Source organism: Cebus imitator, unplaced genomic scaffold, assembly GCF_001604975.1.
Source record: "Cebus imitator isolate Cc_AM_T3 unplaced genomic scaffold, Cebus_imitator-1.0 Scaffold12, whole genome shotgun sequence".
Classification (NCBI taxonomy): domain Eukaryota; kingdom Metazoa; phylum Chordata; class Mammalia; order Primates; family Cebidae; genus Cebus; species Cebus imitator.
Window position 1 is genome coordinate 6,626,275 of NW_016107327.1, and position 17,691 is coordinate 6,643,965.

Sequence of the window (17,691 nt, forward strand, 5' to 3'; positions counted from 1 at the left end):
CCTGAGTGGAGGTGCTGATAGTATCACATAAATAACATTGGCTTTAAAGTAAAACAGCAGTTACATTTACTGCTCTTTTACCTTATACCAGATAGGGAGAAAAAGAAATGGGGCTTAATTCAGCCAGATCTCCCCAATTCTAAGGGTTTTCAGAAATTCTTTGAAAAGTTAAGACATTGTTCTCAGCCATACAAAGGTAAATATAGAAATAGCAGAGAAGAGTTAAAGACTTTGAATAAGGATAAACTTTTGGAATTTTTATTATAAATAAGTTTCTTTTTCTGTTACTACCTGTGCTGCCCTCAATTTTAAAAAAATACAAAATGAATTATATTAACCAGTTGTTAGAATGTTTTGTGTTACTGTCTGTCCTTCTCATTATACATTTGACCTTGAGGTAATAAGCAAGCATGAAGACAGGTGAAGGGAGTAGGGAAATGAACAAAGGTGAGAGAAAAGGGGGGACTCGCCGTCTACCTAAGAGCATATTGGCTTTTGCTTATCTTTTAATGTGCTGTGTAACAATTCAGATATATTTTCTTTCCTACGGAAATAACTAGGAGGTCAGTTTATTGGGAAAGACCTCCCGGTGTAACTTGCAAATAAAAGGCAGGTAGAACTTCAACAATTTTTTAGCATTACAATGTGCTTTTAGGCTGTAAAAAGAGCTCTGAAAATGCTAGATGTGATTGTTATCATTGCTGTCACTTGGTGCTTTCACAAATAAAAGATAGAATATGTAGAAAATAAGTCTGCGCTAGTAATGTATAAATACCTTTATGCCTGTGTGTCGCCTTTTTGTGAATTCACTTGACTGAATTTGGGTTATTTAACATTTTGGGATGCAACTGCTCTTTTATTTGGGTAAGAAATACATAAACATGAATGAGTACATTTTCCCGGCACTCGTATATCTCAATTATTTTTCCTTCTCTTATTTTTCCAAACAAAATACTCATAGTCGAGAAAGATAATACTACATTAAAGAGCATCCTAACTTGCATAATTCACTTTATGCTCATGTGACAATTGCTATTCCCAGGAAAACCTGCCAGATCTATCACGTTACTTGACAACTATTGCAAGTTTTAAAATTCCAGAACAAGTGTATATCAACCAATGTCCATAGGCCACCTCTTGTTTCTTGTGCAAAGCACACATAATTTTAAAAGTAGATGAAAACCGTTAGTAACCTTCTTACTATTCAAAATAAAGGTATGTAGCATTAAGGAAATAGAGAGCTTTTAAATTTAGCAGGTATTTCTGAAGATTAACTTGCCAATTCAATTTCTTACAATAAATTCTGTTTTTCATATGTCTTAATGTCTAAAATCTGGAAATTTTTTGGTGACTTCAGGATTTAAAAAAAAGAAAGAAAGAAACAGATGAAAACCCCTTGATCTTATATAATCCCTAAAGCTTTTTGTATAACCCCTTGTCATGTCAGTATGCACAATTAAACTCCCTCTTACATAATTATAATCAAGGAATTTACTGTGCCACCCAGATACAGAGTAGGTTTTTATCTCTTGTGAAATGTAGACAGTACTGGGTGGCTTAATTAGTGCTTTGCTTCTCTTTTTACAAATTCCAATCCTCTGCTTCTAAAGACTCATACTTGTATGTGAAGAAAGATTAGGAATACAAATAGAGTGATTTTACTCCTAGTTAGCTAATAATAACTCACTTTGTAATTGGGCCTTGGTGTTGCCAGTAATATCAGCTGGCGCAGGACTTACACATGCATGTTGTCTTTGAATGAAAGAAAATAACTGCAGTATAGACTTGTTTCGCTTTTAAAGTGTGATGGTGTCTTTTATTCCCTAGACCTAGAATATCTTAGCAGCATTTTTTAATCATTGCAAACAGGAGAATATAAAAGTATAATGTGATAACAAGCCAAGTTAAAGTGCCGCCTCTGCCTTTTAATAAGCAGTCTTGGAAGTGGTGGGTGTGTGCCCCACCATATCTATTAAGATCACAGACCCTGAGGCCAGACTGCCCAGGTTTGTATGGAGACTGCCCGCGTTCAAGTTCTGGCTCTCCAATTATGAGTCCTTGTGACTCACAGCAAAGTTACTTAAACTCTCCACACCTCATTTTTCTCATCTGTAAAATGAGACTAATAGTAGCTTTTCTAATGGGGTTTTAGTACAATTAAATGAATTTGTATCTGTGCGGTTCTGAAACACAGCAACACTAAGTTAAGTGTCAGCTAGGCTGCTAACCAGTACCGCTGGTTTTTCATGTCTTAGAATTGCACAATAAAGTAAATTAGGATAGTCCTAACTTACATTTTAAACTTATTTAAATTTTTAAATTTTAATTTTAAATGTTTAAAATCCATAAATGTTTAAAATAACATGTCCATGTATAACACATGCTCTCCACTTTATTTTATTTATTTATTTATTTATTTATTTATTTATTTATTTATTTGAGATGGAGTCTTGCTCTGTCACCAGACTGGAATGCAATGGTGCCATCTCAGCTTGCTGCAACCTCCACCTCCCAGGTTCAAGCGATCCTCCTGCCTCAGCCTCCTGAATAGCTGGGATTATGGGTGCATGCCGACATCATGCCTGGCTAATTTTTGTATTTCTAGTAGAAATGGGGTTTCACCATTTGGTCAGGCTGGTCTCATTCCTGACCTCATGATCTGCCCGCCTCGGCTTCCCAAAGTGCTGGGATTAGAGTCCTGAGTCACCACACCCAGCCCTCCCCACTTTATATAGCAGTGTTATGACATCGAATTATTTTTCCACCGTCTAGTTCTTAAGATACCCGAGAAGAATGCAGGACTAGCCAAGTGAGCCGGGAGGTCACAAAAGTGCTTTGGAGAAACAGGCAGAGTCTGGTTCTGCGGGTAAAATTGAAACTGTCTTAAAGAGTTTAGGGAGTGATGAACTAGGAAGACTATGGGAGACTGGAGGTGAGAAGCAGAGAAAAGGGCATTTGTAAGACTGTCCTATTGATGATACTTCAAAATTGCCAGAAATCCTTGGAAATCGAAAAAGAAAGCTTGTATCAACTGAAATACCACTGAAAACCTATGGTTACACATGGACACTTCTAGGACCTTCTAGATAAGCCAGAGGAGAATCACTGAGGAAGAAGCTGTCCACACTTTTTATTTTAGGACTGGAAATACAGCACCCAGAAAATCATGGTAATCAGAGAAAAGGAAATGCCTCCTTATTGATATCCAATTATATTTTTAAAGTTTAATAAAATGGATTAGCCTTAAGATAAAATCTGACTTCTGATTATCTTTGGTTTTTAAATTCCAGAAATGTTTTAAATTGATATAAACTCATGAATAATGTGAAATAACCAGAAACCGTATATTCTACTACATATGTATATTAGGTGATGGAAATAGTTTAATATATGCAATTATAGATAACTCTCTAGTCTATTAAAGAGATGGCAGATTTTCACCATTTCTATTCATGTATTTTTCTCAACAGATGAAGGACTGAACCATGAATGCAAACTCTGCAGCCAGACCTTTGACTCTCCTGCCAAACTTCAGTGCCACCTGATAGAGCACAGCTTCGAAGGGATGGGAGGAACCTTTAAGTGTCCAGTCTGCTTTACAGGTGGGAAGATTATTTCAGGAAGACCCAGGAGAGGTTGATGGCCTCATCATGTCTTTCCTACCAGAACATTACTTCCCACTGCTATGGCCTTTTACAGATATGACTTCAGTTCAATTTGGGGGAAAGATGTTTGATTTCTGCTTTATTAGCATTATTGATTGCAGCATACTTAAAGGCTCACACGAGCAGGAAGGTTAACTGTCAGGATGAACAAATGGCATTTCAAGTTCTCTCAGAAGTTTGCACTTTTCCGTTTGGAAAACTACATACATGATGTGTTCACTTTTTTTTCCTCTCGATGTTAAAAGGTTACCAAGGCTAAGGCTGCCTGCACAGAGCTGCTTTTTAATCATAAGATGTTCAGCTAAAAGTGCAGCTGTATTGTCAGTGCATGTCTGCTACTTAAACATGGAGAATTTCATAACATTCTCCACCAGAAATAAAAAGATGGGGTAAAACTCTCCCCATGCCGGGTGCGGTGGCTCACGCCTGTAATCCTAGCACTTTGGGAGGCTGAGGTGGGTGGATCACTTGAGGTCAGGAGTTTGAGACCAGCCTGACCAACATGGAGAAACCCCATCTCTACTAAAAATACAAAATTACCCAGGCGTGGTGGCAGGCACCTGCAGTCCCAGCTACTTGGGAGGCTGAGGCAGGAGAATCGCTTGAATCCGGAAGGCAGAGGTTGCGGTGAGCTGAGATCACGCCACTGCACTCCAGTCTGGGCAACAAGAGGGAAACTCCATTTCTAAATAAATAAATAAATACTCACCCCAAGTTCTCTGAGATAAAAAACAGATTAGATGAATCATTTATTGCCTATGAAATTGGATTTTTAGAGTAGAAGTTGATCTACATTTACACTTTTAAGAAGAAACTTTTTAACAGATATGATAGCATTACAGGTATTAGCAGGAAAAAAAAAGTAAATCTGCAACTCTCATTTGAAGCCAATGGGGGTTGAAATATGATCGTACTCATTTCTGGTATTCCCCTAACAATGACAAAGTTATTTTGGAAAATCCTTTGTGATTATTTTGCATGTGTCTTGGACTCAGGGATTAAGCCCCTCAAGGCTGTGTTGCCTTTTTACTTCTTGGAGGAGGGGGAATATATCCTTCTCTCAAAATTGACTTCTTTGTTTGTAGAGCAAAATTCCAAGCATTGATTATTTACCTTCACTGAACTCAGCGTATAGATTTCTGTTCTGTGATAGAATGAAGGAGGGACCATGTTCATTGCACAGCTGGCACTGTTACTATCTGAGTACATTGATGGCCCTGCCCTCAGCAGTTGCCTGTTTGGCTGCTTCATTCAATAATTCCATCAGCCACTCTCCATCCTTCTTTTAGAACTCCTTTTATTCTTCCAGACTTACACTTAAAAATATGTATTGTTATGTTTTTACCGTGAGTAGTATGTATCTTAAGATACAACAAGTCAAGAGTCTGGGTTCTTTATAAAAGCTCATAATAAGTCTTCATAAAGGAGGACTGGGTCATAGGTCTCCTCACGATTAAGACCCCTAATAAAACAGGACTTTCATGTTGTAGCCAGAAGCCTCATAAAATGTAGTGAGTTATATGCAGATTAACTGCAAATCTTTGTAAAAATCTCATTTCTTCTTGTTGATAGGGATAAAGAGACAAAAATGCATTAATCATGCACAGTCTGCATTTTCTGTGCAGACAGACCTGAATTGTTTTAGTGTATCTTGAAGTAATTTAGAAGTAACAATTTTTTAAAAAACCTTTCCAATATAAAGTGTGTTAGGTAGGAAAGGAAATCTGAGCAGTTTTTTAAGGTAATGAGAAATGTGATTAAAATGTATGACTCACAAGAACAATATTCTAATATTTTAGGTCGGCTGGCAATTAGAATAATTTTAATGATTAGAGTGGAGTTAAAGTCAAATGCCAACATCTTTAATAAATCCTTTCCCTGCCTATACAGTTTAATATTGTAGATGCAAACTTTTTTAGGTCACAGTGCACGAGGCATCCATCAGAAGTCAGTTCTGCCAACCCAAACACTGCCTCTGGCATATACAATTTAATTATTAATAGTATGTCTCCTAGGTAAACTGTTACACAGTCTTAGGGCCTTGTTTTGTAGTCATTAAAATTGAACATGTTTATATTATTGAAACCGTTGCATTCAGTGTATAGGCTGAGTTGATTTTAAAGTATCCAAAGAGAATTTACCTGCCGTTCTGTTTCACATTTATAGACAGTGCCCCAGAGTAGCTGTGGGATATGATTTTTAGCATTAACACATTTAAATAGAGAACTGTTTGCTAGCTATAACTTTAGGCAAACACAATAAACAGGGTTTTGGCATCTATGATTTCTTAACCTGTGGGTTGCTGAGAAATAGGAGTCATTTCTGTTGAGACAGAGCTATGCATTTGACAATTTTCAGCTTTATTTTTTAAAGATTTATAGGGAGCAGGGCCTCCATAAACCTTTACTTTGGAGCTGTTTGGGTTGAATTAGGAGCTCCGTAGAGTGCATCTTAACAAAAGTCAGAGACCCAACCGTGAACAAATGTGACTCAGCTCTCCCCAGGTCTTGAGCAGTAAGTCACACCTGGGAGGCGTGCGGTCCGGCCTGCTGTCTGTTCACGCAGAGTCATCGACTAAGGGCATTTCGGAAACAAAATAACCCAAGTTCACCGTTCTTTTATCATTTCAGTATTTGTTCAAGCAAACAAGTTGCAGCAGCATATTTTCTCTGCCCATGGACAAGAAGACAAGATCTATGACTGTACACAATGTCCACAGAAGTTTTTCTTCCAAACAGAGCTGCAGGTAATGTCCTCATGAGGAGGACCAGGATTGAACTCAGTTGCTATTCTTAAAGGAAACAGGGGCATTTTAAATCTGGATTCACAGTATCACTCACCCTGGGCCACCATGATGCTTTGTGTGTATTGGGGCAAAGGGAAAATTAGAGCCTGGATTAATAGACACCAAAGTAATTTTGCCTCTGGCTGCTGTCAATCATAAAAAGAACTAGAACAGACCTATAATTGGACCTTCTGACCCAGTGTGATAGACTTAGGGGTCAGGTTTATTGGACTGTGGGATCATTCACCTTGCTTGTCATGACTCATTCTCCCAAATCCTGTTTTATTCATGCTCTGTTCCCACTGGGCTCCAAGCTGGGTGGATGTCCAGGTTATTGTTGTCCTGAGGGGCTTAAAATTGGAAGGGAGAGGGGAAGAAACTAAAGAAACCGTACTCTTGTCCAGTATGTGTATCATCCATTTAATGCAATTGAATAATTATTACTTAACCAAAGCCTTATAGTTGAAAATTTTGCACCCAAAGACATTAAATCTAGCCTTGAGGGTTCCACTTGCTTGATGTGTAACTAACCTTGGACTTATAAGTTGCCTGAACCCCAGATAAGAAGAAATAATAAACACCACACTTTCAGGGCTGTTATACAGTGAAAATGAAATGATGGGTATGGAGATAAGATATAAACTGTAAAATGGAAGATTTGGTTATTCTTATTCTTAGCTACAGACTGCTAGTTTAAAAAAAAAAGTGAGTCAGAGACCTGGATTCTGTTCCAAAAATATCACTTATTATAAAAGGAAAATAACTTAGTTTTTAATGTTACTTCACCTGGAACATGGGTATAATGTCTTATCCTTATTTTTCTTATTAAATGATCTGAGTAACATGCCTTTTGTTTGAGCTTGTTGGTTCCTGTGGAGGAGAATAGAATCAAACTGAAAATTATTCTGAGTATTATTATTAACAACACAAATATTTCGCCTAAAATGAGGGTTGCAGTTAATTTTCACACTGAATCCCTGGACCAAATAGAAGATCTGATCTGGTTGATCTGGCAGAGGCAAGGCTGAGGGACTTGGAGCCCACCCACTCCTCAGATTCCATCCATATTGGGTCCTGGGGCAACTTTGTACTTCCCTGGGGTCCGATGAAATGAAATTTAGGTGAGTTATGTGTCAAACTAAGGAATTTGCAGTTTATCTTCTCAGTTACCATTCTAAAAGTGAACAAATAGTAAGTGAAGGAGATGAAATACAAAATATAAGAAAGAACGGATGAGCCCATTTAGTTGTCATAATGTGTCAGTGGATCCAAATTAAAGTTGCTGTCTTACCTTGTATCACTTTTAAAAACGCTATTCTGTCACATCTGTTCATGAATTGCATATAGAAGATAGGCCAAGTTAGACTATTGTTTAAAAATACACCTTCTTAAAATAATCTAAATTTCTGTTTGAAAAAAATGACATTTTTATTGCATAGGTGTCAAAGCATAAGTCATTTTGGTTTTGTGAATCTATAAAGGATATGGTCAAAACACATAGTGATAACTGTTAATTAGTATGTAAACTGTGAGGCAGAATTAAGTAATAGTTTAAAATCAAAGCTATAGAGTTTCTGTAGAGACTGATTCCTATCTAATGTTCTTGAAAGCACGAATGTTTGCGGCAAACTTCTACTTTTGTCCTGTATTAGTAGATTCTCACCTGGTGGTACCTTCAATGTCTTTCATTAAAAGAACCCAACACTATAGCAGTAGTGGCCTCTGACCCATTGTAGAGCAGACAAAATTAAGCAATTAATTGCATCCTTCAAGATTCCAGGTTTCTTTACAGTGATGTATTTTCGGGTTTTATTCCATGTGGAACATATAGTATTCACCCTTTTCTACAATTAGCATAGACCAATCACAGACTCCTTGATCTCCGATGCCTTTACATTCTGAGAAATTTTTGAGGACCACAAAGGGCTTTGGTTTATGTGTATTACTATTATTTTCCATATTAAAAAATCAAAACTGAGAAATCGATTAAATAGAGGAATACAAGCATACATTCTATTAGCTGTCAAAGCGATGATGTCATCGCCTATCATTTAGCCTCAAGAAAACTTCACTGTACCCTCTTGACACAATGAGAGTGTAAAGGGCAAATAATATCTAATATTATTGTGAAAATAGTTTGACCTTACAGACCTCTCAAAAGTGTTTAGGAGACCACAGAAGTCCCTGGGCAACACTTTGAGAACCACTGGCATAGAAATTTTAGTGCAGAACACACAACTTTTTTTGAGTTTTTGTGAACTTATAAAGTCAAATATCTACCAAAGCATTTCTGACTCATTCATTCAAATTGTGATCTGGGCCAAAAAGAGACTTATTCTGTAATCCCAAACTGTGAGCCATGTATTTCCAGTCCCACAACTCGAAATTACATATATTTGGTCTTGATGTGAATACCCAGGTTTAATATGTGAATCATTCCTTAGATAAGAACAGTATTTATGGTGAGTATGTGATAATTATTATAAATCTGAGATGAGATATTGACTATAGAGTCAATATTTCGCAAAGCTATAATTCATAGTTATTGGACTCTCTATGTGGGTCTATTTTCTGAAATCTTCAGTAATATCAGTGGCTGTAGTTTCAAGACATTAAGAAAAATGGATCAGAGTTAATTTGACTTTTTCTAGTTTTGAAAGTGTTTTTAGTTTTATGTTCTAACTTCTGGCCTTCATGGTCCTGTGCATTTGCTTTCATTACCCAAATTGCATTTACGCCAGTGCTTAGAAGATGAAATTACTGTCACTTTTAAATATTGATTTCCTTTATTTTCTGTATAGAAAGTGAGACAGTAAGTGTATAAAAACCATGAAACCGTTTTGTTATTTTACTAGGACAAGTGAAAAAAATATCCCAAAATTCAGGTGACAATAGAAAATAGGATCCGTAACCAAAATAACAACAGAGTAGAAAAATGAAGCCATTTTATCAGCCCACTGTAGTTCCACTTGGTATGCAAAATAAATGTCCATTTTAAACTACTTGAACTGATCTACTATTTTATACCACTAAAGTTCAGAAATAAGAAGGACTTTTCACAAGAGGCTATAAAACTAAATCTCTAAGAACTGCAATCCTATTAGAGATGTTGAAACATACAATTTATTTGCTCTTCTATCAAGGTGAGAATAACAGGTTCCATTTAGGATAAGCATTCTGGAATTGACCGTCAGTATCACTGTGGATATCTTTTAGATGTACACAAATGATTTTGTGACCATAATACATAATTTACATTTCTTTCACTTTATACTCAGTTGAAAACATGAAGCATTTTTTTGTGGATAGACGTGCTTTGTTACGTATAAAATTTATTTATGTATGTATATATATGTGGACCATACCATCCTTTCTCAAAGCAGCTTCCTTAAGTTCTGCTGAAAAATTTTGAGGTCTATTAGGAAAACGTGAAACACTGAACACATTCATTCACTTAAAAAAATAATAAAATGTTCATATATGTCTACATGTGTGTATGTATGGGGATATACATATATGCATATGTGTGTATATATACTATGTATGTGCACATATATATAGTAGTGGGTTATTACCTTCATTTGCATTGCCTACAAAGCCAGTCAGAATTTAGATAATTCTTTACTATACACTGTTCATCTTCAGGAGATCAGGCACTCAGGCACCATTCTTTGAACATCACAGACCACAAGTCCTTTTAGATTTAGGCCAGATGAAGCCCTTATTTCTATGAAACACTGAATCTAAGACACATTTTTTCCCAGTATAGAAGTTGTGTTCATCACACTACCCATAAACCTTGCTGACCAAATGTACATTCCAGTACAGACATATATCTGTACTGGAATTTTATATAATATATATAATATAAAATTACATCATATTTTATACACACACACACACACACACACATAAAAATCTAATATAATTCGTAGCAAGATATAACCTTTCTCTTTTGGTAGAGCTTCCCTCCATTTTTGCAAGAAATTCTAATACACTTCAAAGGCCACCTAGCATGCTGCTAGGAAGGGAGATGTGCTTTGGAATAAGAGTCCATTATTCAACTCAATGAACATTTTATTATTTTTTAAGTGAATGAATGTGTTCAGTGTTTCACATGTTTTCCTAATAGACCTCAAAATTTTTCAGCAGAACCTAAGGAAGCTGCTTTGAGAGAGGATGGTATGGTCCAAGAATAATATCCTACAGTGCATATTTGTATCCAAAGTGGTTTATGCAGGTGTGAGCAAGTGGTGTTCGTAAAAATCCAGTTGAATAGGCCACATTCTTTCAGTACACTAATTGCTGTTTAATTGGTGCCTCTAGAAAAGCTACTATTGGATGGCAGTGATCAAATCATCCTCTCTCCCGATGTGTCCACATAGAAAGCTCTGTCAGGTCTCTTGTTATAAATGCAATGAAGATTGAGGGAATTCCTGCAGAATGCGTGGAAGAAACTGCTCTGGTTGAAACTTTAGGCTCTGAAATTCTAGTACTTCAATTCCTTTTGAATCAAAGATTATCTTAATACCCAGCCCTTCCCTTTTAAGTCATGAATGCAGTGTTTCCCACATTCAAAGTACAGTAGTAATTTGACATTGTGAGGGATATACTGAAATCACTAAGGTGTAAATGTGTAATAGTGACTACAGCTGTTTGATTTTCTTCTCAAACCACTTTTCCACCAAATCACCTGATTTTGATGCATATTTTTCACACCACAGTTTAATTGGTGCTTGAGTTTTATGGTCATATTGCTGAAGGAGAATTGAATTACTGCATATGGGACGGGACGTATAAGACAACAATACAGCATCGAATTGTCACCGTTGAGCAGCTTGCTGGGTCACTTGCTAACTTAGCTGCTGGTCCTAAACTAGCTTCTCAATGAATAGAACACAAAATGAGTCTCAAATTATTAAATAATATGTGATGAGGCATTTAGGAGTCCTTGTTAATAGTCAGAATTACAAATGCTATACAACATACTGCTATAGTCCCCATGCCATTATTAAGAAAATATACTTATTAAAAATATTTATAGGCCAGGCGCAATGGCTCACGCCTACCAAGCCCAGCCTGGACAACATGGTGAAAGCCTTGTCCCTACCAAAAACCAGAAAAAAAAAAAAAAATAGGTTGAGGTGCCTGTGGTTCTAGCTACTCAGGAGGCTGAGGTGGGAGGATCTCCAGACCCTGAAGAGGTTGACACTGCAGTGAGCCATGATCGCACCACTGCATTCCAGCCTGGGCCACAGAGAGAGAGACCTCGTCTCAAGAAAATATATATATATATATAAATATAATTCCACCCTTTTAAATCCGCCATGATGCCAGATACTGAGTGACATACTAAAAATAATTAGAAATGTGTTTACAATCTACTAGAAAAGAGAATATAGGCAAATAAATAGCTACTCTATGAGGTAATATGTAATCAATTGTTATAAATCTTCCAAGAAAAGGGATTTCTTCTCCAGGTGGGAGAATCAGGTGGGAGGCACCCCCAATGGTTTGGACAGATGATTGTGGAATTCGGGGAACATAATAGACACTCGCTGAACGCTGGCTCCCTGACCTTGCTGCTTTCCTAGTGCTGACCTAAGTGAACAAAATCCAGATTCATCATTATTTGAAAATGAAATATCTATCCCAGACATGGCAGAATGTTCCTGAGGTCTCTGTTCTAGCCTACTGGAATAATTTTGCAGTGGCATACCTTAACACAGTTTCATGTTAATTGATTTCCAGGTAAAAATTCTTATTTTAAACATTTATCTTTTTCAAGTGATTAGGATCACTTGGGTTTTGTTTTGTTTTGTAACATCTAACTACAAAACTAAACATGTATGCTTGCTTTCAGAAATGTATTCCAAACTAACTGGACTCCCCTGCCTTTCATCCAGTTACAGAGATGTGGCTAAGACAAAAGGTTTTATTTTACCCCTTCACGAAAGACAAGGTAGAATCTGAGTGTAGGTTAGAAAACAGTTTGGTTTAGTTTGTTTTCATATTTTCCTCTAAGTGAGGCTGCAATCCTCTTTTGCAAACAAGAGGAATGAAAAGGTGTGTATTCACAGCACATCCAGAGGAAGTGCCCTTCATCCCCATTTTCTCACTTTTCTGTATTTTTCATCGACTTACTTTTTATTAACACAGAGCTTAAAATTTCTTTTATTATCCCCACTCAAACTATAAAACTCAAAACCCTATTCTGTCTAGCCTCTTATCATGTGGTCTTCTGCCTGGGACCCCTGGGTTGGAAATATTTGCCCATCACCACGTCTAGACCTGGCATAACCGGGTCCTTTACTGATCAGTTTGAAGGAAAGTCAGTGTGGGGATTGTGGTTCCCACCCCTTCCTGGACAGTCTGGGCATCATTCCTTTGCTCTTTACAGCCTTAGATCCACTGTGCCCCTGTGTATCCCTTGTCCTTGGGGCTGAAATCTCAGCTCTTAAGCCCATCACACAAAGAGTTCAAAATTCGCAGGAGCAGAAATTGTGTCAGATGAGCACGTGGTTCTGGAACTGGTCTGTTCCAGAACTAGACATCATCTCATTTATTTGCTTTGTGGGCCTGCAGGGCTTTGGAAGTAAATTGGTGCTACATACAGCAACTTCCACTTAATTTGCTCAGTGGTTAAATTGATCTATCTCTTTTATTTGATCGGATCTCCAGGAACCGAATTATTTGCATTGATTTATTGATTGGTGCTATGTTTTCACCATTAGTTTTGATCACTTTCAGCTGTTAATATTGGATAATTCAATCACGATTGATTGGTCTTACCATTGAAGGACACAAACAGGACATGGCTGAGCTAACCTCAGTTTGTTATTCTCCTCTCTCTCCCTTCCCACCCCCCATCATCTGTGCAGTAGCAAAAAGACTAGAGTTTTTCTTAAGCAAAGGAGGGAGTTTGCAGTTGTATAGCATTCATAATGCACCTAAAGGGTAAGATGGTTTTATTTGGCTTTTTGATAAAATTTCATCTAGAAATTAGCAAGCATACCGAAAGGTAAGCACGATTATCACAATGAACTCATTTGGACTAAATGAGTAAATGCATTTTCAGTTACCCGTTTTGTACCAATAAATGGCTAATCTGTGTGTGCATGCTTGGACGCACAACCTGGGCTCACCTTTTTCTAAATTTGGCCCTTCCTGCTTCACCATGTGCCTTGGTAGTCAAATTTTTAAGAATCAAGTGGTTAATATGACTGAAGTAAGGGCAACAGAGGTAATTGCAATAAGCTAAAACCACTTTATTTGCATTTGAATTGTTTCTACAGCACGCCAGCTCAGTTTTTAAAAATTCTCCATCCATTAATTTCTTGATGTTCATATTGATGGCTGGTTTTCGCTATTAAAAGAGGGAGCACCACCTCTTCGTTCTAGGACTCGTTCCCTCCTCCAGCAGCCCTGTTGTTAGCGAGCTGCCATTACATTATTTTTTTGTCTGGCCCAGAGTTGACGACAGATGGCCATCTCCGAACTGCCATCAGTGCAGCTTTATGGAGCATCCAGCTAGGGTGTACTGAAGAGCACTGTGGCCAGTTCTGCAGCCCCCTCCCTCCCACCCCCTGGAAATGTTCATCACCTCTGCCACATTCTGCTTTGGCTGGGCTCTGCTGGCCCTGCCATCTTCCACGTCGCCAAGACAGCCTGCTGCCATAGCACCAGAAGATCTGCCTCCATTAGGAAGGAGAGACTGCATGTGTGACTGTCTTGTAAAGACACAGCTCTGTCTCGGCGCCTTTGTAGCCAGATCCTTTGGAGAGATCCGGAAATCCAGATTTCCAAAACATTCTGCCATCCAGAGAGGCACATGGAATTGCCACATGTTTCTGTTTTAGATGTTTGCACCACACGTGGATCGGTTTCCTCACGTTAGTGGAGACAAAGTGCCAAGAATAGACCCCTTATGTTTACAAACTTTCCTCTAACTATTGGGAAACACCACTTCCACATCCAACTGTTGTGACAATTAGGGTAAGAAAGATAGTAATCACGGGCTTCCACTATAAATCCCCTGAAATGAGCAAAGAATCCATTCCAGTGTCTTCCTGATCCATTGATGTGGCGATCCCTCAGACAGCCTGGTGAAATGAGCTGCTGCTGTGCATTTGGAGAAAGATTGATAGGCTGCCCTTGATCGAGTTTGCTAAGGCCAGGCAGCTTCAGAGCCAAACGTGTATTTTAAGAGGAATTCACATTTGTATCCTTTATTGTTATATTTGCAGCGAATCTACAGCTTGGAACAGGCTCTGCCCTGCAGCTATGAAGGAGTAAGTTCCCCTTATTGGAGAGAGAGAGTAGTGTTCTGTAAAAGCCTGAGATGTGGCGGCGAGATGAATAGTGCTTAAAAAGCTGTGCTTGCGGTGCTGTCATTTAGAACAGCAACTCCGAGGCTTTAAATGGGAGTGAAAGGCAGGGTAAACGAGTCCTTTAAAAGTGGTGAAATTTTAAACTGCCTAAAATAACAGGTCTCCTTCATTGATAACTTTATTGAATGAGTGAGTGGAAACTAACTAGCCAGGAACTGCTCTCCCAGAGGATGGCAAAGTTTGCAAAAGCAGGGCTTTTTCCTTGGGCCCCTGCGTGTCTGGGAGGGCAGCTGCTTTCCTGCGTGATCCCTGCCCCTGCATTGATAGCAGCTCCTGGCTGGCAGAAGACCATCCTTCACTGGAAACCCAAAGTGCCCATAAAAGATTTCCTTTTTCACATTGCCAAAACTTAATTTTATAATTGTCTGACTTACACCACTGGGCACATCTGCCAAGCTTGCGTGCCTTCTAGACATATAAAAGGCGACTGTGATACCATTAAATATCAGCAGTGTGCTTAGCTGTGCTTTGAGTTTATAAGGGTGAAAGGTGATTGTGCAGGAAAATGGAACAGTATATTTGCTGTGAGACAGGCACCAAGACTTCACTCCCATACTCAGTTATAATTCATGACAGTGCTGGTGGGAAGCCCTTATCCCTCTGTGGAGTTAATGCATCTCCACTGAAGCCTGCTGAGAGCACCCTGCGTCCCCCCCACCATCTGTGCGCTCACTTCCTAGCTCTCTCCTCTCTCTCTCTCACTCTCTCTCTCTCTCTTACTTTTTCCTGAGATCTCTTGGTGTTAATATTGTCAGACTGCTACTGAATTGTTAAGGTGGTTCTCCAAAGCAGAGCTGTCATTTAACTAGGGGAAGAGCTGAAGAGAATGCATTACAGCGTTGTTTAATGTCTCATTTAGAAAATGTCGATTAGAAATTGGACCGAAAAGCAGGAATGGCTTAAACCCATCGCTGACTCTGAGGGCCAAGGATGTGCTGCTAATCATCAGTTAGTAACAGGTACCCATGGCCTGGGCGTCGATGGAGGCCAGGGACACAAAACAAGGTGTGCGTCGCAACCCAAACTAATCCTGTGTCGAACCCTGAGTTGAGTGTCATGGAAGTCAAAGTTGAGTGAGACCAAGGTCCTGAGAACTGCTCGCCCACACTCTGTCCATTGGCTTGGGCCAGCCAATGGAACAAGCGCCAATCCAGACCCCACACACTGGCCCCATCTGCCAGGCAATGCCACCCACTCTGAGGACCAGAGCTAATTGCCTTGGAGCTACCCAAGCCTCAGTTCAAAATGATCAAACCCCTGGGTTGTACAGAACTTCACTTAAAAGAGCAGTAGTGATTTGTGCGATACAAGCCACATTCTAAAGTGAAATACGGCCAAACTTGCTGCAGCCCAGAGCCAGCAGAGGGTCCCAGAAATAGATAGTTGGTTCCCAGTCTGTCCTATCCCCTTGTGTTCTCCCCCGCCTTCTGCACTCCCGGAGCCCAGAAGGTGATGAGACATGCGGAGGGTGTGTGCTGAAACAGGATGGAACTGCACCTTGTTGTTCATAGCCGACCCAAGATCAATTTGCAATGTCTCATACTAGTGTTCTTACCATACTCCATTGTTAAGTGCTCCTTTTAAAAGATAAATCCGGGTCTGAAGTACCAGTGTTTGCATTTTACAGATGTGATACCATAGGGGACCTACTGCGTTGTAAGCTGCAGAAATGGCCTTTTTGTGCCTCAGACTCCACTGATTCCAAAGAAGCTTTCGAACTGCAGTGGCAGGGCGAGAGGTCATGCATTAAGACAGCGGCACCCACGCGTAATTCCGCCTCGCGTGTAATTGGCTCACGGTCTCATTCTGATGTTTGGGTGGCATTAGTCACATCATCTCGTTCATCCTCCAAAGGAAAAGTAGGGCAAGAATGGCTGTGCTCACTGTCCAGGTTTTCTTGGGTGAAAGATCACTTTGAGATGACACAGCTGAGTAGTCAGCCTGAAATCCTGGTTGGTATTTTATTAATTTTGCACCAAGATAAATCCTGAAATTCTGACAAACTCCATGACAGGTGAAATTCCTTCTTGCAGAATCTGCGCAGCAAGAGGCTGCTCATTTCGTTCTGTTCCGAGGCAGGCAACAGGAGGGCAGCTTTATAATCAGCCCTCAAAGGACCCCCAGCCGCCCCAGAGTCTCGGGCTGATTGAATAACTCCTGGGCCTCTTCCCCTAGGCCTCCATCAGCGGGGGTCCTGTGGAAAGCAATCTCCCGCAGACTGGCACTGAAGTGAGCTTTAAACCACCATTTTCTGCTCTCCAGAGGAGCCCGGAGTACTAAAAGATAGATGGACTGCAGATATTTTATGAGAAACTGTCAGAAGAAGAGCAGAGTAAATGTTTTTTTTTTCTTCTTCTTTGAGTCACACACTGCATCACTGTTGAATTTCTCCCAGAATCTTTTACATTTCAAGTGAGAAATTAATTGGTTGCTAACCTTTAATTCCCCCCTCCCTCTTCTTCGTTGTCTTCCTCCTTTTTTTTTTTTCTTAAATATTCACACAGAGGCTCTCTGCTTAACCACAGTTGCAGAAAATCAGTACCATTTGCAATGAAATATTTATAATGACAGAATGAAAAATTGGATTCATTTTCTGGACTGTAGCCGAACAGTCTGCAACTTTGGTGCGGCATTGTTTAGCATCTCTCATTCCTCCCTTTCATTGGCGTCTTTTTCGGAAACATACCACATGGACGCTCACCTATGCTTTGGAGGGATGCCTACCAAAACACAGAGTCTGTTTCTACTCTTTAAAAACAAAAAAGGAGAGAAAGGCTCATGTCTGTGTGTGTGCTGCTGTGGTGGGGGGGCACACGGATATGTCCCATCAAAAGGTAGAGAGGACGTGAAC

General features: G+C 39.3%; 1 protein-coding gene across 3 annotated transcripts in view; it reads left to right on the forward strand.

The window, feature by feature from the left end:
- ZNF521 (zinc finger protein 521) overlaps positions 1 to 17,691 on the forward strand; it is a 294,208-nt gene that overhangs the window by 261,175 nt on the left and 15,342 nt on the right. For all 3 annotated transcript variants that reach the window (XM_017498379.2, XM_017498367.1, XM_017498370.1), the window contains 2 exons: positions 3,471 to 3,602; positions 6,296 to 6,411. In XM_017498379.2, coding sequence (XP_017353868.1) covers positions 3,471 to 3,602; positions 6,296 to 6,411 — 248 coding nt within the window. The remainder of the gene's footprint in view (positions 1 to 3,470; positions 3,603 to 6,295; positions 6,412 to 17,691) is intronic.